The sequence below is a fragment of the Nannospalax galili genome, unplaced genomic scaffold, assembly GCF_000622305.1.
Source record: "Nannospalax galili isolate Female #2095 unplaced genomic scaffold, S.galili_v1.0 scaffold323, whole genome shotgun sequence".
In the NCBI taxonomy this organism is placed as follows: domain Eukaryota; kingdom Metazoa; phylum Chordata; class Mammalia; order Rodentia; family Spalacidae; genus Nannospalax; species Nannospalax galili.
The window spans coordinates 280,991-302,624 of record NW_008350329.1 but is presented as its reverse complement, the minus strand read 5'-3'; the positions used below and the strand labels follow the sequence as shown (position 1 = coordinate 302,624).

The 21,634-nt window shown below is 43.4% G+C and overlaps 2 protein-coding genes across 3 annotated transcripts in view; one reads left to right on the top strand and one right to left on the bottom strand.

Annotated features, from left to right (window-relative positions):
* Septin10 (septin 10) overlaps positions 1-16,469 on the bottom strand; it is a 118,370-nt gene extending 101,901 nt beyond the window's left edge. The window contains exon 1 of one of the 2 annotated variants that reach the window (XM_029570650.1): positions 16,075-16,469. In XM_029570650.1, the coding sequence (XP_029426510.1) occupies positions 16,075-16,098 (24 nt within the window). In that variant the 5' untranslated portion in view covers positions 16,099-16,469. The remainder of the gene's footprint in view (positions 1-16,074) is intronic. The other variant, XM_008847567.3, reaches the window with a different exon arrangement.
* A 99-nt stretch (positions 16,470-16,568) lies between these two features.
* On the top strand, positions 16,569-20,925 carry Sowahc (sosondowah ankyrin repeat domain family member C). Its single transcript, XM_008847565.3, has one exon. The coding sequence runs from the start codon at positions 16,713-16,715 to the stop codon at positions 18,258-18,260; it is 1,548 nt and encodes a 515-aa protein (XP_008845787.1). The 5' UTR covers positions 16,569-16,712; the 3' UTR covers positions 18,261-20,925.
* Positions 20,926-21,634: the final 709 nt, after the last annotated feature.

The following is a 21,634-nucleotide window of genomic DNA, read 5'->3' as shown; positions in this document are numbered from 1 at the left end:
AATGTAAAGAACAGCTGATAAAACTATTAATGCTGCCCCTTGGGATAATGTGTCTTTTTTATATAACTTCACCTACAAATGCTGTTGCTGTAACTGCAAATAATAATTCCAATGCTTCAGGTTTCTATAAAAGTATATGAGCCATAATATAAACTGTAATTTACTTGAAGGAATAAGCAGATTAAAATTGTGGTAATTTAATTCACATGCAGATATCAATTCATCCATACTTGGCATCTTGACAAATTAATGAAAATGCAGTTATTGTGTCTGATGTAAAATTTGTTTCTAGAAAAAGACCTGTAGTAATTTGTATTATTAAGCAGATCCCTAATAAGAAAATAAGGCTTCGTCATGCGGAAGTATTAGAAGGTGCTGGTAAATCACTAAATGAGTGATAATAATTTTGATGAGGTAGGTGGTTTTTCTGAATATTGGCCATTAAGGATTCTATAGCTGAAGAACATGATGGTTTTTCATATTAATGATCATGGTTCAACTCAACATGGAAATTACAGCATTTCCCTGTTGGGTATTATTTTATTTCGTGTCTAGGACTAATGTAGAGAAAGGTACTAATAAGAACTATTAATTTCAGATAAGTAAGAAATTATTTGGGGAATATTTATTGCAATAGCATTGTTTGAGAATAAGAATCTGGCAAAAATCCTATCAATGGCAAGAAGTTTCATGGAGTTTATTAAAAAGAGGATTGTTTTCATTACTATTACATAAGGGCAAAAATCAGAATTGTCAAATTATCAAAAAATATAATTTATATACTGTATACAGCTGTTAGGGAAGTGGATATAAGTATAATTAGTAGAGATTGGGGATTGATATAGGACATGTTTAAAGATTCAGTGTTAAAGTCTTTGGAATAAAATCTTGTTAAGAAGGAATCTCAAGTAAGTGTTAGTCTTCTGACTGTTAATGAGGAAGTGGAAAATGTTATAGTTTTGTTTAAGATATTTTTAGAGTATCTTTCTCATCACTGAGATTGTGGATAATGGATCCTGGAAACATAAATAGCTTTGAAAACTGCAAGGGAGGGCTGAAAATTTGGCTCGATGGTTAAGAGAACTGACTGCTTGCTCTTCCAGAGTACCTGGGTTTGGTTCCCAGCACCCACACGGCAGCTAACAACCATATGTTACTCCAGTTTCAGGGAATCTGACGTCCTCTTCTAGACTCTGCAGGATTATATGCAGGTGCTGCATTTACATACATGCAGGCAAAACTCATATCCATAAAATTTTCAAAAAAATTAAGTAAGGTTAAGTTGACAGAAGCCTCATATTATTATTACGGTTAGTTACTGAGGTAGAGAATCTGCAGTTAGTTACTGCCATTTGGTGTTAAGGTGCAAATAAATGGCTGTGAATGGAATTGTTAAGGCACCTAGACATAATATAATGGTTCGGATTACTGGGTTTTAATTTTATAGAGGATAAAAGCCAATTAGAAATTATCTGAAAAGACTAACACTGTTAAAGTAAAATTGGGCTGATGATGGTGCAGTTCCTTCTGTTGGACAGGGAAGTCAATGTTGGACACCAAACTAAGCTGATTTTCTAATTTCTTTTAAAAGTAGGCTAATGAATGAGAAAGGTCTGCCTTTTCACATGTTAAAGAAAATTTTGGAATTCCCATGAGTTTAAATTTATAACAAGTTATGTTACACAGAGAACAAATCAAATGGCTATAGAAGATGAAAAGACTAATATAAGTTATTCTTGAATACTGATCATTTAATTATGGGAGTGTGGAATGCAAAGCTTACTGAAATTTACTTCATGCAAAAAGTTAAGTAACAATACAAAACATAAATCAGGAAGTTACTGCAAAGCAGCATATGACAGAGAGCCAAACAAAAGTATAACAGGCTTCCAGGGCTAGGTTCTCTGGGAAAGCTTCAAATGAGGTAAAATGGGAAATTAGGTTTTTCATTATAGTATAATGATTACGGGATCTGCAGATGGACAAGTGGAATAAGTAAAGGCATGGAGACAGTAATTGACTCCAGGATATGAGAGGAAAGAATTAAGAACAGTAATTTCCAGACAGAAAGCAAAACAAACAAGGGAAGTTCTAAGACACAAACATTATTCTCCCTGAAGCATAACTGAAAGCAAAAGGTGTTCTTTTGCACTGCAGCTGAAACAGGAAATGACAAATGCAGGTGAGAACTACAGATCCATTTCAAATATGTGTAAAAGTAAAGATCATCCGAAGAAGTGGAGACCTAGGGGTGTTTCTCAAAAGACAGGAAAAGGTAGTCAGTGCATATACTCAACATTTTTCAAGATTTATTGCAGTCAGCAGAAAATAACTATACAGTCAAGATTTTGGGTCCCCGTGTGATGGTGCACCCCTTTCATCTCAACACTCAGGAGGTAGAGGCAGATCTCTGTGAGATGGAGGCCAGCCTGGTCTACACTGGGAGTAATCCCAGCACCCAGGAGGAAGAGGCATGCAGATCTCTTGTGAGGTCAAAGCCAGTCTTGTCTACACAACAAGTTCTAGGCCAGTCAAAGTGGCACAGTGAGACCATGTCTCGAAAATATATGAAAACAAAAAACAAACAAAAACCTTACTACTAAGAATATGAAAAGATAAACTACAAATTGATTAAAAAACATGTGCAAACCACATACCTGAAAGTGGACTAGTACCAAATCTAAGATACATTAAAAAAAAAAAAAAAAAAAAAAAAAAAAAAACTATGCTCAAGGCCAAAGCGAACAATCCAATTAGAAAAATGGGTAAAATAGAGATACTACATAAAAGAGATGGCCCATTAGATGTCCAACATTATTACCCACTAAGGAAATGTACTTAAATCTCACAATGAGCTTACTATATACTTACAACATATCAAGGATCTACAAAGCTGCACAGAAACTTGATCTCTCATATTGGACTGGAAAATGGTATAGTCACTCTGGGAAACATTTGTCAGTTTCTTATAAAACTAAGCATTGTTGGGGGCCTAAGGCACAGCCATTTCTCAAAACTGCTGAACAGACCTAAGCCGGTAACTTTCCATTCTGCCCACTCTCCTCCCGCAAGCATGGGATGGAACCTGTGACCTTGGCCCGCGGCCTTGTTCTCATTCCCAGTGAACTGTCTTGTTTTCTGTTTATCAGTAGACTCTCGCAGGCATGGGGGAGAGCCCGTGGCCTTCACCCGCAGCCTTGTTTTCTTTTCTAGCAACTGCCCTGTTCTCAGTGGATTCCTCCCTTAGAGTACATCTGGGCCTCTGCTATCTGGCTGAGATGCTTATTCCCAGTCTGCACTTCTTTGTTTTCATTCCCTATTTAACCCCATGCTTGTGCTGCAATAAACGAGACTTGATCAGAGCACTGTCTTGTCTCCATTTCTCTTGTCTGATTGCCCCATCCAAATCCCCACTCCCCAATCCAGGTACCCCATTGCAGTTCCCGCGGGGCGGGACAGAGTGGCACCCAACGTGGCCTGGATACTGGGGGCATCATGAGGGCGAGGACAGAAAAAAAAAGGAGTGCACTCGCTAAGTTTCAAACAGTTCGGAGACGCCGTGGGAGTTGAGCCGTCCGAATCATTGGGCAAGAATTGAGCCAGCATCAGATTTATGTGAAGCAATTGGGGGATGCTTTAAAGGTAAGAGGAGTAAAGGTTAGGTCTGCAGATTTATTTCATTTCTTTGATTTTGTAAAGGATACTTGTCCCTGGTTTCCCCAAGAGGGAGTCATAGATATAAAAAGATGGAAAAGAGTGGGAGATGCATTACAAGACTTTTATATAGTGTTTGGACCTGAAAAGGTTCCTGTTTATGCTTTTTCTTATTGGAATTTAATAAAGGAATTACTAGATAGGAGAAATGCCTCAGTAGTGGCAGCGATTGCCCACGCTGAAGAGATTTTTAGTAGTTCCAAGTCAGAGTTGAGGGAAATTCCGGATACTCCCAAGGACGCACCTGACTTGATTTCTCTTGATAGTGAAGATGAGGATTCTTCTCAAAATATAAAAAGGGAGTCCTCCGGGTCAGTTAAAAGGAAGGGGACTCAAGAGGATGCCCAAAAGTCTGTAAAAGAACATAGTCGTATTTATCCTCTTTTACCAGAAGCTGCCTGTCCAGCCTCGGATACTGATGACTCAGAGTCTCAGAGGGAGGGGTTGGTTTGTAAACTAGGACTAGGTCGCCACCTAATGGCCGCAAGGGGCAAGAGTGTGACTGCCTTCCTTCTTTCAGTGCACCATCTGCTCCGACTATAATGGCAGCAATAGAGCCTAGATCAGAATTAAAGGAACAGATAGCACAATTGCAGGAACAAATTAAACTGGAGGAAATGCATCAATCATTGATACTCAAATTACAGAAACTTAGAATAGGTAAAGAAACCCGGCCTCCATTTATACAAAGGAGACTTTAAAGATCCTGATAGTTTTCCCTCCCATATGGAGGCCTTCCCTGTGACAGAAACAACAGATAGCCAAGGGCAACTATGGCGACATCATACAGGTTTTGATTTTCAACTGATTAAAGAATTAAAAACTGCCATGTCGCAGTATGGAGCCACAGCCCCATATACCTTGGCAATCTTAGATGGTGTGGCTGAAAAATGGCTAACTCCTATTGATTGGAATACATTAGTTAGAGAGGTCCTTAGTGGAGGTGATTATTTATTATGGAAATCGGGGTATTTTGAAAACTGTAAGGAAACAGCTAAAAGAAATCAGCAAGTTAGGAATGGATGGGATTTTGACATGTTAACAGGCGAAGGTCAGTATGGGAATAATGAACAACAAATGCAGTATGACCCAGGACTTTTCATGCAAATTCAAACTGCTGCCACTAAGGCATGGAAGAAACTTCCAGTTAAAGGGGACCTAGGAACTTCTCTCACTTCAGTCAAGCAGGGGCCTGATGAACCATTTGCAGACTTTGTCCATCGCCTAATGACCACAGCAGGGAGAATATTTGGGAATGTGGATGCAGGACTAGAGTATGTGAAACAGTTGGCTTATGAAAATGTCAATCCTGTCTGCCAGGCAGCCATCAGACCTTAAAGGAAAAAGATGGATTTAACTGGCTATATACGCCTGTGTTCAGACATAGGTCCATCTTATCAGCCGGGACTTGCTATGGCAGCAGCTTTTAGTGGACAAACTGTGAAAGATTTTTTGGCTGATAAATATAAGACTGAAGGCAAGGGATGTTTTAAATGTGGTAAGAGTGGACATTTTGCCCGAGAATGTAAACTAGGGAATGATCAGCAAAAGTCTGACGATGGAAAAGCTCCAAGGTTATGCCCCAGATGTAAAAGGGGAAAACACTGGGCTAGCAAATGCATGTCCAAGACTGATGTCGAAGGGAGACCTCTACCTCCACGTCAGGGAAACGGGTGGAGGGGCCAGCCCCAGGCCCCAAAACAAGCTTTTGGGGCAGTTAGTTTTGTTCCCACCAGCAGCAACAATCCTTTTCAGACCTCAGCCGAGCAACCCCAGGAAGCGCAGGACTGGACCTCAGTTCCTCCTCCCACACAGTATTGACCACAGACATGGGAATTCAGACCATAGGGACTGGTATTTATGGACCACTCCCCACCAATACTTGCGGGCTAATATTAGGGCGTGGTAGCGTTGCTCTTAGAGGCTTATCTATTGTGCCTGGGATAACTGATGCAGATTATACTGGGGAAATAAAAATTTTAGCCCGAGCTACTGACAACATAGTCACCATTCCACAGGGGGACCGTATTGCTCAGATTATTTTAATGCCCCTGGTTAAGTCCAATCATCTTGTTCAGGGGAAAAGCAGAGGTACTAAAAACTTTGGTTCATCTGATGCTTATTGGGTCCAAGGCATTACTCTCAGGAAACCTACGTTGACTTTATGGCTTGATGGAAAGAAATTCGATGGCCTCATTGATACTGGAGCTGATGTTACTATTATTTCTGCTGAGACCTGGCCTGCAGCCTGGCCTACAGTTGAGACTCTGACCAATTTAAAAGGCATAGGACAGAGCGAAAATCCAAAACAGAGCTCAAAATTCCTCACTTGGAAAGACTCCATGAATAATTCTGGTTTGATTAAGCCTTTTGTGGTCCCTTATTTACCAGTAAACCTGTGGGGAAGAGATTTGCTTTCACAAATGGGAATAGTTATGTGCAGTCCGAACGATGTTGTTACTGCACAGATGCTTACTCAGGGATACAGCCCTGGCAAAGGATTAGGGAAGAAAGAACATGGACGGTTGTCACCTTTAGCATGTATAGGTCAGAATGATAAGCGAGGTTTGGGAAATTTATGATGGCGGCCACTGACAATCCTGCACCCTCAAACTATGTGGATCCCATAACATGGCAATCAGATGATCCGGTTTGGGTAGCTCAATGGCCGCTTACAGCAGAGAAGTTGGCAGCAGCCACTCATTTGGTGCAGGAACAACTTGAAGCAGGGCACATTGAAGAGACCTGTTCTCCGTGGAATATACCCATATTTGTTATTAAGAAAAAGTCAGGAAAATGGAGATTAATACAAGACTTGAGAGCAGTCAATGCTACTATGGTCCTCATGGGAACTCTGCAGCCAGGTTTGCCTTCTCCAGTTGCCATACCACAAGGATACTTTAAGATAATAGTAGATCTTAAGGATTTTTTCATTATTCCCTTATATCCTGAGGATCGCCAACGCTTTGCCTTTAGTCTTCCTTCTATTAATTTTAGAGAACCTATGAAGAGATACCAGTGGAAGGTTTTGCCTCAAGGAATGGCCAATAGCCCTACCCTTTGTCAGAAATTTGTGGCCACAGCTCTTCAACATACCAGAAATACTTGGCCATCCATGTATATAATCCATTATATGGATGACATTCTGATAGCAGGAGCAGAAGGGGAAGCGGTACTGCAATGTTATGCTCAGTTAAAATCTGATTTATTTGCTGTAGGTTTACAAATAGATCCTGAAAAGGTACAAACACAGGATCCCTACTCTTATTTGGGTTTTCAGATTAATGGACAAAAAATAACTAATCAAAGGGCTATTCTTAGACTTGATAAACTACAAACTTTAAATGATTTCCAAAAACTATTAGGTGATATTAATTGGCTATGTCCTTATTTAAAGTTGACCACTGGGGACTTAAAGCCTCTCTTTGACATCCTTAAAGGGGATGCTAATCCAACCTCACCCAGAAATCTCACTGAGGAAACCAGAGTCGCCATACATAGAGTTGAGGAAGCTATTGCTAACCAGTTTGTTACTAATATAGATTATCACAAGCCCTTATGGCTAGTGATTTTTAATACTGAGCTGCCACCTACAGGTCTTCTTTGGCAGGAGCCTAATCATCCTATTATGTGGATACATTTGCCTGCCTCCCCAAAAAGGGTATTGTTTCCATATTATGACACAGTGGCTGATTTAATGATTCTTGGTCGGGACCACAGTCGTAAATATTTTGGTATAGAGCCTCTTCATATTGTGCAACCCTATACCAAGGATCACATTAATTGGCTACTTCAAAATTCAGAGACTTGGCTGATAGCTTGTGCTAACTTTCCGGGAATTTTGGATAATCATTACCCACCTGACAAGCTCATTCAATTTTGTAACCTGCATACTTTCATTTTTCCATGTATTACTTATCATCAGCCTTTGCTTGATGCCTTGCTGGTTTTTACAGATGGTTCCTCCAATGGGATGGCAGCCTACACTTGGAACAATCAGGTTGTGCGTTTTCAAACTAATAAAACCTCTGCACAACTGGTGGAACTGTCTGCCATCATATCAGTTTTTTCTGCGTTTCCTAATACACCTCTTAATATATACACTGACAGTGCATATATCGCTCGTGCTGTACCTCTTTTAGAAACTGTTCCTATAATTGGGCATATTTCTGAAGCTGCAAATCTTTTTCATTATTGCCAACATCTCATCCACCAGAGGACAGCTCCCTTCTTCTTAGGACACATACGAGCACACTCAAACATTCTGGGGCCTTTGACGACTGGCAATCAGGTCGCCGATGTAGCCACCAAACTTGTTGCTATTGCTACTCCTTCTGACATTTCTCAAGCTCAACAGGCTCATGAGCTACACCATCTCAATGCAACTTCCTTATGCTTAATGTTTAACCTCACCAGAGAATAGGCTAGACAAATAGTTAAGAATTGTAAGACTTGTGTCACCTTCTTCCCTGTTCCCCATCTAGGAGTCAATCCTAGAGGACTTGTCCCTAACATGCTTTCACAAATGGATGTATCTCATTACAATGAATTTGGCAACTTTAAGTATATTCATGTTTGCATTGATACTTTCAGTGGACTTCTATGTGCTTCATTACAAACAGGGGAAGCTGCTAAACATGTTATTGCTCATATGCTCCATTGCTTTTCTATAATGGGTACCCCAAAACATATTAAAACAGATAATGGTCCCAGATATGTATCTCAAGCTTTTCAAAATTTCTGCAACACCTTGCAGATAAAGCATACAACGGGAATACCTTACAACCCATAGGGTCAAGGTATAGTTGAAAGAGCTCATCTACTTCTAAAAAATACCTTAAATAAGGTGAAAAAAGGGGAATGGTACCCCATCAGGGGAACCCCCAAGAATTTATTAAGCCATGTACTCTTTATTTTAAATTTTTTAAATTTGGATGCTCATGGTAAGTCAGCTGCAGATCATTTCTGGCATCCAGAATCTAAAAGACACTATGCCATGGTTAAATGGAAGGACCCTCTGGATAATTCATGGCATGGCCCAGACCCAGTATTAATATGGGGAAGGGGATCTGTCTGCATTTATTCACAGCAACATGATGCAGCCCGCTGGCTACCTGAACGCTTAGCAAAGCAGATAAATGTTAATCAATGTTCCAGGGAGACTGAAGCTCCCTGGGAAATGTTTTCTTTTCTCTGTTCTCTTTTACAGCCCAGCTAGACCACAATGGCCTCTGCTTGTTGCATCCTGTTCCTCCTGATTGGTTCCGCTTGGTTGCAGACGGTGTTACAGTGGGAGTTCCAAGTTAAGGAAGGAGACATACACTCTGATGACAACATCCCAACTATGGGCACTGTCCTCTGTCCAGTGAAGGGTTGCCAAACAACCATTGTTATTCCAATTACTCCGTCTATTTTGTCCTCTAAGTTAAGACCTTATGCATGTTTCACTTATGATAATAAGGGCAGTTGTCTCACAGCTAGTAACATATATGGCAGATGTAGATATTGGGCTTGCTGCCGTCATGATGCTTATAACAAAAATGGTATATTGAGTTATGATGATGGTCAATTCACAATTCGTATAGATGACCCCTGGGACATCAGGTGGCAAAATGGAGTTGGAGGAAAAATTTATAATGATGGGTACTCCTCACTCCTGGTGGGATCTTTGTTCATTTCCCGCCAGCTGGTCCCTGCTACCATTGATAAACAAACGAGACAAATTACCATTATGAGTGAGACTAAACTTCAGGCTGCCATACATAAAAATTCCACCTTTAATCTTGCCCTTTGGCCCAATTATTTAGACTTTGCTTTAAAGCTGTTAAACCTTTCTAATGTCAATGCTTCATCGTGCTTGTTGTGTGCCTCTTTGGTTCATTCTTTACTAGCCGTTGTCCCTGTTAATCATTCCTCTGCACCTAATATCACTACCGCTGGCACGGTACCTTCTCCCCCCATGCCATCAATTCCTTTACTTTTAAATCCTACTCAAAATATTTCCCTCTGCTATATCACTACTACCTATATTCCCCCCTCCTTTGTATGGCACAGTACTTATTCTGTCAGTTCACCTCTTAATGCCCCCCCCCTTATGTCTTTCTGGTGCAATGAATCCCTGTATCAACAAATCATTATTTCCTCTCCAGGACCCTGTGAATTAACCATGTATTCACCAACTAACCATGTATTCACCAGGGGAGTTTGCCTGGCTAATCCGTTCACAGGATAAGAGAGGGGTATTCATCCCTTTTGTAATTGGGATAGGATTTACCGTGTCTGCTAGCCTTTCTGCAGGAGCCCTGGGACATACTCTCTATACCACAAAAGAATTTAACTCCCAACTACAACAAGTTATAGAATCCAGGGCCAGTAGCCTTGCATCTTTGCAATGCCAGCTGACTTCCCTGGCACAAGCTGCCCTTCAAAATCGTAGGGCCCTTGATCTTATCACCACTGAAAAAGGGGAACTTGCCTTTTCTTACAAGAGGAGTGCTGCTTCTACGTCAATGAATCAGGATTGGTAAAGAGCAATATACAGACCCTGCAGAACATCAGCTACAAACTACATCATTTTTATCAAAATCCTTCTGGATGGCTGAATTCCCCTTTCCTTTCTTGGATCCCCTCTGTGATTCCATCCCTCATCCTCTTCCTGCTCCTTCTCACACTAGGGCCACTGTTGGTAAGAAGGCTTATGGTCTTTATCAAACAGCAGGTGGAGGCGTTTTAGGCGAAACCAATTCAGGTCCATTATCATCGCCTTGATATGTTGGATCAAGAGCTCATAGGGACGCGTTGCTATGATGATGCTGTTAGCCATCCCCCTTGAGAGATGAACTGGACAGTCAATGATGGGAACGAGAGAATCCCCCCTTGTTGGCAACCTAAGACAGGAGGGTCGCCTAATGCTACTACCTTATCCAATGACGGGTAAGCCCTTGGGGAAGGATACTCCAACCTAAGACAGGCGCAGTTCCCTAAGGGTCTAGCAACCTTCATTCCCTAAGCTCTATAAGTAAAAATAAAAGGGGGACCTGTTGGGGGCATAAGGCACAGCCATTTCTCAAAACTGCTGAACAGACCTAAGCCGGTAACTTTCCATTCTGCCCACTCTCCTCCCGCAAGCATGGGATGGAACCTGTGACCTTGGCCCGCGGCCTTGTTCTCATTCCCAGTGAACTGTCTTGTTTTCTGTTTATCAGTAGACTCTCGCAGGCATGGGGGAGAGCCCGTGGCCTTCACCCGCAGCCTTGTTTTCTTTTCTAGCAACTGCCCTGTTCTCAGTGGATTCCTCCCTTAGAGTACATCTGGGCCTCTGCTATCTGGCTGAGATGCTTATTCCCAGTCTGCACTTCTTTGTTTTCATTCCCTATTTAACCCCATGCTTGTGCTGCAATAAACAAGACTTGATCAGAGCACTGTCTTGTCTCCATTTCTCTTGTCTGATTGCCCCATCCAAATCCCCACTCCCCAATCCAGGTACCCCGCTGCAGTTCCCGTGCGGCGGGACAAAGCATGACCCACAACGGTATTCCAGAACACTTATTCCATACAACTGAAGGCTCATATTTTGTTAAATAAGTTTCCATCTCTTGTGTTAAAGATGTTACAGGTTGACTGACTGATCAGAACTTCTGTGACTGTGGAAACATGAAATGCTGCAGGTCCCAAGCCAAATTATCTAAGGCTATCTTCAGCCCCCTTAATAGCCATTACTGCCCACTTCTGTGTTTGGCCTAACAGCCTTGAGACTATCAGGCAAAATACTCTGGAATGCACAAATAGACCAGTTGCTTTCACCAACCAAAGTCAGAACATCATCAGAACATCATCAGGTAATAACTGAGGTCTACAGCAGAGACTTCCTATATCTGATGTTCTTGAAAATGTATTCTTAAAGTTCTTTGATTTATGTTTTTCTTTGTTCTGTTAGGCCTGCTAAGGTGGGACTTACAGGTCTCTTCATTTATTAAGGAGATCCTTGATCAGCTACATCACCAGCCCTGAAAATGCTCTGATCTTTGAGATTGTCATTTTAAAAAAATGCAAATCACCTACCCCCAGTCTGTCACAGTTTTTTTTTCTTATACACAATGAATGTTTCTTATATTCTGAATAGTAGATTAACTAGATTAATAAGGCATATGTAACAGAAGTAATAAAAACAGTACAGAGCTGCACAATGAGACCTTGAAAAAGAAAAAAAAAAAAAAAAACAAAAAACTCAAAACAGTTGAATAGTTGAGCATGGTATTTCAGGAAACCGGAATAGTGTTCCCAGGCCATGGTCAAATTATCCCTTTTAGGTGAGAGCTGTGTTTTTGTACTGACAGTTTACGCTTTATGAATCACAGGAATATTTATGAGTTTTATTCATAATAGCCTCCAACTAGAAACGACCTAAACACCCTTCAAACAAAATGTGATACATGGATACTTTGAAGTACAACTCGATGAACTATTGATATTTACTAGATTGATCTCTAGAGGTTAGCTGTATTTCCCCCAAAAAATGACTTATAGAGATGAAAAAATTCTGGAAATGAAAAATTATTCAGCTGAATGTGGGTCGTTTACCACTGTAACCTCAGCACTCAGGAGGCTGAGACAGGAAGACTGCTGACGGTTCAACAACAGTCTAGGCTACACAGTGAATTCCAGCATGTCTGGGCTACAAAATGAGACCCTATCTCAAAATAAAATACTTACTCATTATCTGGATTAACATTAAGAAGGTAGGAGGAGACAAAGTGGGTGCAGTTATAAAAAGCTAACAGAGATCCTTGTGATAGGAAGGTCTTCCAGATTATGAAACATATCTATATTGTGCTGTCTTTTGCCACATAATGAGGAAGTGTCAAAGCTACAGAGGCCCTCACAATTCTTTTACAATGTGTAAGAATCTACAATTACCTTAAAACGGAAGTTTATAAGTGATATGAAAGTAGAAGGGAAATATTTGGGTTGGAAAGCGTTAAGCAGGGATGACAAAGGAGGGATAGAGGAGAGGAGTTGGGGGAGAGGGTTAACCAAAACTTAGGAGATATGAAAAAGTCATATGGAAACCTACTACTCTGTAAATTAAAAATCTTTATCAATGGAGGTACCATACATCAATGGACAATGCTTCTCCTAGAATCCATAGGTTATTAAACAAAAATCCCAGTGCCACTATAAGTTGTTGGCCATGGAGTCCTCAGAGTCCCCCACTCCCCCCAAAAATACACATTGCCATTGTTCTTGGTTCCCCTCTAGAACTGAATGGTAAGGCCCTATTGCTAAAAAAAAGTCACACATTTTGGTTTCAGGATAAATAGAAATCAAGAAGAAGCTGACCTGGAAACCTCCTCCTTGATAGCTAGCTTTCATCATGCCAGAAGGTGCTACAAGGCTGGCCAAATGGATGTGGTGTCAAACAGTCTTCTAAATATCTATGTTTATACCCACAGTGTTGCTCTCAGCCTTGGTCAGAGAAGCCTGTTTACAATGGGCAGTAGTTAGTGCAGAGACCTGTAACTGCCCCCCACCCCCATAAAAGCAGAACAAGTGACAAATCAAGTACTCAGCCCTCTATAGGAGATGTGTATCACCCCACTCAAGGCTCAGGGATCACAGCAGGAGAGGGTAGAAACAAAGAACTTGAGGATGAAGAGGAATATTGTAAGATACTGTGCCCTGGACATGACATGCTTTTTTGTACTCATGAAATCACAGCGGCTGTGGTTACCTGCACAAGATAAGAGTCTTACCTATCAAAAAGAATGTCCAGTGTCAGGTATGGGTTACTTCTTTTCAAGTTGTTGGTCAGTGGAGTCCCAGAGACTCCTCCAAACATTACAGGCTATTGCCACTGACCTTGGTTACCCTCCAGAAATTTTATAAGACCCTCCCTACTGCTGATGACACATTACCCAAATCATGGAAAACATGTAGAAATCAAGCTAGTACTGACCTGGAGGCTTCATCCCTACTGGCTAGCTTTCATAATGCTGGAATGTTCTGTGTACACTACCAGGGGAGACAAGTCATCAATAGTATTATCCAGCTGTAAACCCTTCAAGCTACAATAATGAAAGGCTTCGCATATAAGATATGCACATTGGTATAACAGCTGCACAAATGTTGTGGAGCAACCAACCACTTTCTGTTTGGATTTAAAGCCTCTCCACAAGATGGAACCCATGCCTGGCGTCAACTGGGTCCAAAACCTATAGCTGGCTAGGCCCTAGAGAACCTACTACTATTATTCTGCTAAGTGGATATAGATTCATGCATCTCTCAACCCTCATCAGAGAAGCTTCTGCTTTCAGTGGATGGCAAATAATACAGAGACCCACAGACAGTCAACATGAAAAGAAAAATTAACTGTGGAATGCTCATTTCTAATGGGACATCGTATCACTCTCCCTCCCCCCAAGGCTCAGGGAACATCTCAAAAGGAGGGGGTGGGCAGAAAGATTATAAGAGCCAGAGGGAGTGCATATCTGTAGCAAAACAGAATTTGCTGGACATGACAGTGCAGGCGTACACATGAACTCATAGAAACTGGGACTACAAGACCTGAACAAGATCAAGCCAGCCAAAATCCCAACATGGGTGGGAGAGGGTATCATGAAGTTTCTCCAGCAGCTAAGGAGCTACTGGCAATTGATGGCTGCTGTGGGAGTGAGAGGTTTTTTTTTTTTTTTTTAGGTGCCAAGAGGCTACACATACTCCAGTAGAAGGTCCCACACCCATGCATATACAGACAGCCTAAATTAACTAAGTAGATATTATATATAAAAAAAGGAAAACAGAACTATGGCTTACTATCAAGTGAGATAGATATACAAGACATTTGAGGGAAAGGTGATAGGGAGGAAAGGGGAGGGTTTGGAGAAGAAGGAATATGGTGTGGATTTGATGCAAACACACATGCATATATAAATATTAAACTTTAAAAAGACTGGGCCCCCTCTGCATTCCATCATGAATAGAGGAGTCTGGGAGGCCCCACCCACCGCTGAGCACCCACTGGCAGTTAATGGTTATGGGGGAGTGAGAGAGAGTAATCTTCTACAGTGGTGTGGCCACTGGTTAGTTGCCCATGCTCCAATAAGTAACCCCTAACCCATGCACACAAGCAATCTTAAACTCAGTGGGGCAAAAATTTAAAAATAAATTTAAAATAAATCATAAAGGTAGGTAGGGAACTTACTGAGAAAAAAAGGAATCATCAAGAGTGGAAGGGGGATAAGGGCAATGGGGGGTGTATGGGATCAAAATACAGTATATGATCTGACAGAATCAGTTTGTAAAACACATTTTCCTTGCCAATACTTCCCTCACCCATACGTGTACACAAACATAGTAACTATTAACAGAGGATCCCATACACAAAAAATAATACCTCTCTAAATACATGACCAAATGGAAAGACTTGGACAGAGTCGGAGAGAATCCTTTTCAAGTTTAGTAAAACAAGCCATCTGCCTAGAAGGATCACCCCACCTCTGGGCCTCCAACCTGGACTGTCTCTACAACCTAACCGCCTCATTTTAGGAGCATGCCTAAACCAGTTCTCAAGGACGGCTTTGTGGCCTCGGAAGAACTTTTGATCATACTTTCCAGCCACTGTTTACACTTACAGCATTTTAAATCTCGACAGAGAAATATTTTAAAAGAAACAAAAATACACAGACATATTCCATGAGCCCTCAGAATAGAAATAATTCCACACCATGCAGCACCTACAAAACTCCGCGTACAGACCTGAGATGATGGTATGAGAGGCAAGATTACACCTCAGGATTATGAAAACAATTGTGACCACTGAGAGAACAGAACTATGGCTCACTGTCAAGCGAGAGAGATATACAAGAGATCTGAAAGGCACAAAACACTGGATGAAGCAACGTTCTTTTAATTTCAAATGTGTGTCTGGGGGGGGGCTCAAATCCTAAAGGCTAGCAAACCGAACCACTGCGCAGAAGGGCAAAACCGCAAGCTTTTGAAAAGCCACGGAAGCCACTGCCTGGTTAGCACTCATGGAGTGTACACACTGGAAATCACTACATTGATTACACGGCCAGCTCAAAAACCGTTATGTTGCGAGAGGCCGGCATTCACCATACTTGATTTAACTCTGTGCCTCCCCCCCTCTTTGGCAAGGACCGGGAAGCCTGACCAGCAGAGTTCCCGCAACTTCCAGGCATTCCGGAGGGCGCCTCGGCCGACGCCCGGGGCAGCAGGAAGCCCCCGCTCCGCTGCCTGCCGAGCCCGGTGGCCGCTGGGTCTCAACCCCGCCGGCCCAGCGGTCACCGGGCAGGGCGGGGCCTAAGGGAGCGCCACCGGGACCCCTCGGGGGCGCAGGCTCACCAGCACCTCGTCGGAGGAGGCCATAGCCCTGGCGAGACGCGGCGAAGCGGTGGTCTCAGGACGGCCCCGAACGCACGTCCAGGCTGCCGCGAGAGGCCGGCGCGGCGTAACCGGCGGGGGCGCGGGACGACCCGCAGCCGTTAACGGGCGGGCGGCCTGGGCGGGGCCAAGCCTGGAGGTTGAGAGGACGCGCCACCGACCGCCAGGCGTTTCCCGCGCGAAGAGCGAACCTCTCCGGGGCGTGTCCGTGGACGCTTTAAACTAAAAGTCAGAAAATAGGAAGGGAGACCAGAAAGTTGGAACTTGAGGAGGAAGACGTTAGGTAAAGGCACAGGAACTCCTTAGGTCGCCGCCACGGGCGGGAACGGAGATTGCGGGCCCAGTTGGAGCCCGGAAGTGGGCGGGGCCCCGGCCGTGGGCTGGAGCAGAGATTGCGGCCCCAGCGGAAGTGGGCGGGGGGCGGGGCGAGGCCGGGGGCGTGTCGACACCACTGGGGTGCGGCCCCTGGGAGTCTTCAGAGCCGGAGACTCAGACACCCGAACGGCGATCGTGCGGATCCAAGCGCTCTCCGGGATCTCCTGACACGCAGTCATGGGGTCCGCCTGAGCCGTCGGGACAGAGGAGCAGCGCCGCACTGCATGGAGGGGCCAGCTGAGCCCGACTCGGAGGCGGTCCTGCGCTTTCTCTTGGAGCGCGGAGGCCGGGTCCGACACGCCGAGTTGGTGCAGCACTTCAGGGACGCCCTGGGCGGCCAGCCGGAGCAGCGCGCCCGTGCCCGCGCCCACTTCAAAGAACTGGTCAACGCGGTGGCCACCGTGCGCACCGACCCCGAGGATGGTACCAAGTATGTGCATCTCAAGAAGAGGTTCAGTGCGGGCCCCCCTCCGCTGGAGGCCGCTCGCCCCGCCTACCCGCCGCGTATCGAGGTGACCGCGGAGCCCGAAGCCCTGGACCTCCGGGCGGAGTGGGAGGGCGGCGGGCGCCCGCGGGAGGCGGATCCTCAGACCCCTCTCCGGCTGGGCTGCGAGCTGGGCAACCCGGAGCCTCTGGTCCCTGATCAAGTTGGGGCCCGGTGTGAGGACCCCGGACACGAGGTCCAGGCCCTGTCCGGGCCCTTGGGCCCGGGGCCCAGCGAGGACCTGGAACCCGCTCCACACGGCGGTGAGGAGGCAGAAGGGGGCAGCTCCGGCATGCCCACTACCCCAAAGTCGGCCCGTCAGAACTTCCGGGACCTGGTGATGGGCAGCTCCCCGCAACTGAAGAGGAGCGTGTGCCCCGGGGGCAGTAGCCCTGGGGGCTTCTCCGCCGGGGGTCGCGGCCGGGGAGGGGGCGACTCGGATAGCGCCTCGGTGGCTTCGTCATCCGCGGAAGAGGAGAGCACTGGCGGGGGCTCGGTGACTCTGGATCCTCTGGAGCACGCCTGGATGCTCTCAGCCTCGGACGGCAAGTGGGACTGCCTGGAAGGGCTGCTTTCTTGCGAACCTGGCCTACTGTCCAAGCGGGACTTCATCACTGGCTTCACCTGCCTGCACTGGGCCGCCAAACACGGCCGGCAGGAGCTCCTGGCCATGTTGGTGAACTTCGCTAGCAAACACCAGCTCCCGGTGAACATCAACGCCAGGACTAGCGGGGGCTACACCGCCCTACATTTGGCAGCCATGCACGGGCATGTAGAGGTGGTGAAGTTGCTAGTAGGGGCCTACGATGCCGATGTGGACATCAGGGACTACAGCGGGAAAAAGGCCTCTCAGTACCTGAGTCAGAGCACCGCAGAGGAGATCAAGAACCTGGTGGGAGCCCTGGACGAAGATGATGTGGACAGCACCACCGGCAGCGGGACTGGGCGCTGGAGACTTTCAAAGGTGCTCCCTTCACACCTCATCACTTACAAGCTCTCACACTCTTCGGAGGACAGCGCTGAGCATCACCATCACCACCCTGCTGAGGGATGGACCGGGAGCAAAGCGAAAGATCCAGGTCGCAAAGCCTTGGGCAGTTCTAGTGCACGGATAAAACCGCGACTCAACAAAATCCGCTTTCGAACCCAGATCATTCACACCACTCCCTCCTTCAAGGATGCAGAGCAGCCACTGGAGGAAGGGGAGGAGGAGGAGGGGGAGGAAAGGTCTCTTAAAGGCCTGTCATCCTCCTTAAAATTGAGACCGAAGTCCAATGTATTTGGGTAAAAATAATTCCTGCTAGAAAGGCTAAGGCTTATTTGTCTTCAAGGTAGAACACTAGGTGTGGATAAGAAAGTGGGTGTAGAAAAGGCAGGGTAAGTTATGCGTTTTTACTTTCAGGCTGGGGATGGTGGGTTTGGAGGAACTTCAGAATAAGTTCACCTGGGATGAGTAATTTCTTTACTTAGTGCATTGATTTGTGCCTTTTTCCTCACTGCACACCCTTGTGACCTGGAATTTCTGTTAGCCCTAGAATTGATGACTGAGATTTCCTTTCGTTATTGCTAGGTACCATACAAAATAAGAAATACTGCACTTTTAAGTCTGTTTTTCTTACTCTTAGAGCCCCAGAACATGCAAACTGTAGTGAAACTGGTATTTTGGGAATGTGACCAAAACCACGTGCTGCCCTGATTTTTACTAATTGCATTTGCTTTTTAAGGTACTACTGAATGTCAAAGTCTGAGTTGAAATGCAAAAATATGAATTAAGATCAGAATCCTGTTGGTATCTTATTTGTATTGTAAGTAGCATTTCTGTTCCTTTTTTTTTTTAAAGCAATTTCAGTTTTAATTACTGAACTGAAGAAATAAGAAACATTTGCTTTAGAGTTACTATAGTCTGGTTTGCACCTAGGGAACACTACTTAGTATAATGGTACATTATTAATATCATAACTTTTTTATTGAAATAGAATAATACTTAGCAACCTATGGTACTTCTTAAAAAATGGTATCTTATCATTAGCTTGTTTGCTACTCTCAAATTCTAAACTTCAGGGATTTTTATTCTGGGGACCATATATAAACATCAGTTCTATCTGATGGAGCTTACAGTCCTTAGACTGATTTATTTATTACTTTAAAAACCATTTCTTGCTTAGAAAACTAGCAAAAGTCAGCGTAGTATTAACAAGTTTATGCTTCTATGAAGTAATTATTAAATCAAGTAATGATTCTCATATCAGAAACATTTTTATTAATACACTCATAGCCTCTATGCTTTGTAGCAACATTTTACAAATGTTTAAAATGCTAAATCTTTGAATTTTCCTCTTTTTTTTATATCAACTCGAAGAGCTATGATGTAGTTATTGAAAACCTAGGTAATTGATTCATTTAAAATGGGCAATTTATTGTACTTTATAAAAGGAAAAATGACTATTTCCATATTTCAATGCTGCTAGCTGTTGAATTCTGTTGAATATAAATGACAAATACTATTCATTAAAATTAAAGACTTTGGAGCCTGGAAAGATGGCTCAGTGGTTAAGAGCACTGGTTGCTTGTCAGAAGAGCTGGTTTCATTTTCCAGGATCCACTTGGTGGCTAGCAACTATCTGTAACTCCAGTTTTAGGGACTCCAACTCCCTCTTCTGGCCTCCATGACTTTTTAGCATGTAGTTCACTCAGCATACATGCAGACAATACTTATACACATAAAAGTAATAAAAATTTAAAATTTAAAGACATTTATAACTGATTCTTTTTTTAAAGTTTTTTAAAATTGTTTTGATTTATTTGTTTTTATTTTATGTGTGTGAGTGTTCTGCCTCCCTGTGTGTAAGCACATGCAGTACCTGAGACGGACAGAAGACGGTGTTGGATCCCAGGAACTGGAATTACAGATGGTTGTTAACTGCCATGTGGATACTGGGATTAGAACTCAGATCTTCTACAAGAGCAACCAGGTGCTCTTAACTGTTGAGCCATCTCTTCGGCCCCCTTATAACTGATTCATTTGTGTTAGAGTGATGGTTTCGTAATTATTTTAAAATTAACTCACAAGCCTATTAAATATTGTAACAAGATTAGAAACTTCTTCTGGAGACTAATTGGACCAAATCGCTCCCTAGTCTTTCTGGTCTGATTGCTGAAGCCCTTAGTTGCTACAACCTGTAAGATACAGGACTGAGAGAACAGTCTACAAGTGAAGGAGTCTGCATGGTTGTATAAAGCTGCAGCATTTTGTTCACTAATTTTCCCAAGTCTTAGAAATTTGTAAGAAGTTTGTCACATCTCTCTCAAGATGGCAGTTGAATTTGTTTAAATATGAATTAAAGATAGTCATATGAAATATATAAGATTTGGCTACCAGGATGGGTCAGTGGATAAGATCATTTGTTCTGGAAGCATGAGGACCTGTGTTCGAATCCTCAGAATCCACATAAAAAGCCAGGTATGACAGTGGGTGCCTGTAGCCCCAGCATTGGGAGGTGAGACAGGCAAATCCCAAGAGCTTGATGGCCTGCCAGCTTACCTGAAATGGTGAGCTTCCAGTTCGGCAAAAGACTGTCACCAGTTAAGAAGATGGAAAAGCACAGAGGAAGACACCAGATGTCCTGCTCTGGCCTCAGTAGAGGCACAAATATGCGTGCTCGGACATTCTCATGCACACCACCATGCACATGCACACTTAAGCTATTATTTGTGTGCCTTTGTCTTTGTTTGGGGATTTGAGAAGTGGACCGTGTGTTTTTTAGAAGCACCGTTTTCTGTATATATGGATGAAAAGCCAGTGTAGTTTTGTGAAAATTAAGAACAGGTTCCTTGGGGCTGGAGTGATGACTCAGCAGTTAAGAGCACTGGCCGTTCTTGCAGAATTAAATCCCACCACCCACATGGTCACTAACAACTGTCCATAACTCCAGTTCCAGGGCATCTAATGCCCTTTTCTGTCCTCCACGGGCATACACAGGCAATACACCCATACACATAAAATTAAAAAAAAAAAAAAAAAAAAAAACAGGTTCCTTGAGGTAGAAAGCAATCATTTTTCCATGTCTAGAGATGTTAATTGTTTTTAGTGCAAAATAAGCTACAACTTCCCATTGAAGACTAAAATTCCATAGTATGTAAAGCTAAGTAGATGTTTCAGAATCATGAAGGTTCTGCTGAATAGTCATTAATTTCCTCACATGTGTTAGGAATTAATTGAAAAAAATCTGTAATTTACTAGCACTTTAGATATTGAATAAATACATTTAACTTTCTTTTCAACTGAAGGCTTAGTCTAACTACTCAAAATATTTTAAATTTTCAAGAGTCATTCCTGGGCCAGCAAGATGGCTCGGCAGGTTAAAGCTCTTGCCTTACAAGCCCAACAACCTGAATTCGATCCCTGGAACCCACAGTTGAAAAAGGAGAGAACTGACTCACAGAAGTTGCCCTCTGACCTCCATATGCATGCCATGGCATATGTGTACTTGAATTCATATACACACATTGTACACACACACTAATTTAAAACTTAAAAAGACAAAAAAAAAAGTCATTCCTTATGGGTACTCCTGGCATTCCTCCTGGCACTGTACTTTAGTACGTAGAGCATTTTATACCACTTAACTCTCCATTCCTCTTTTTCAATTTCCAAATCAAGAT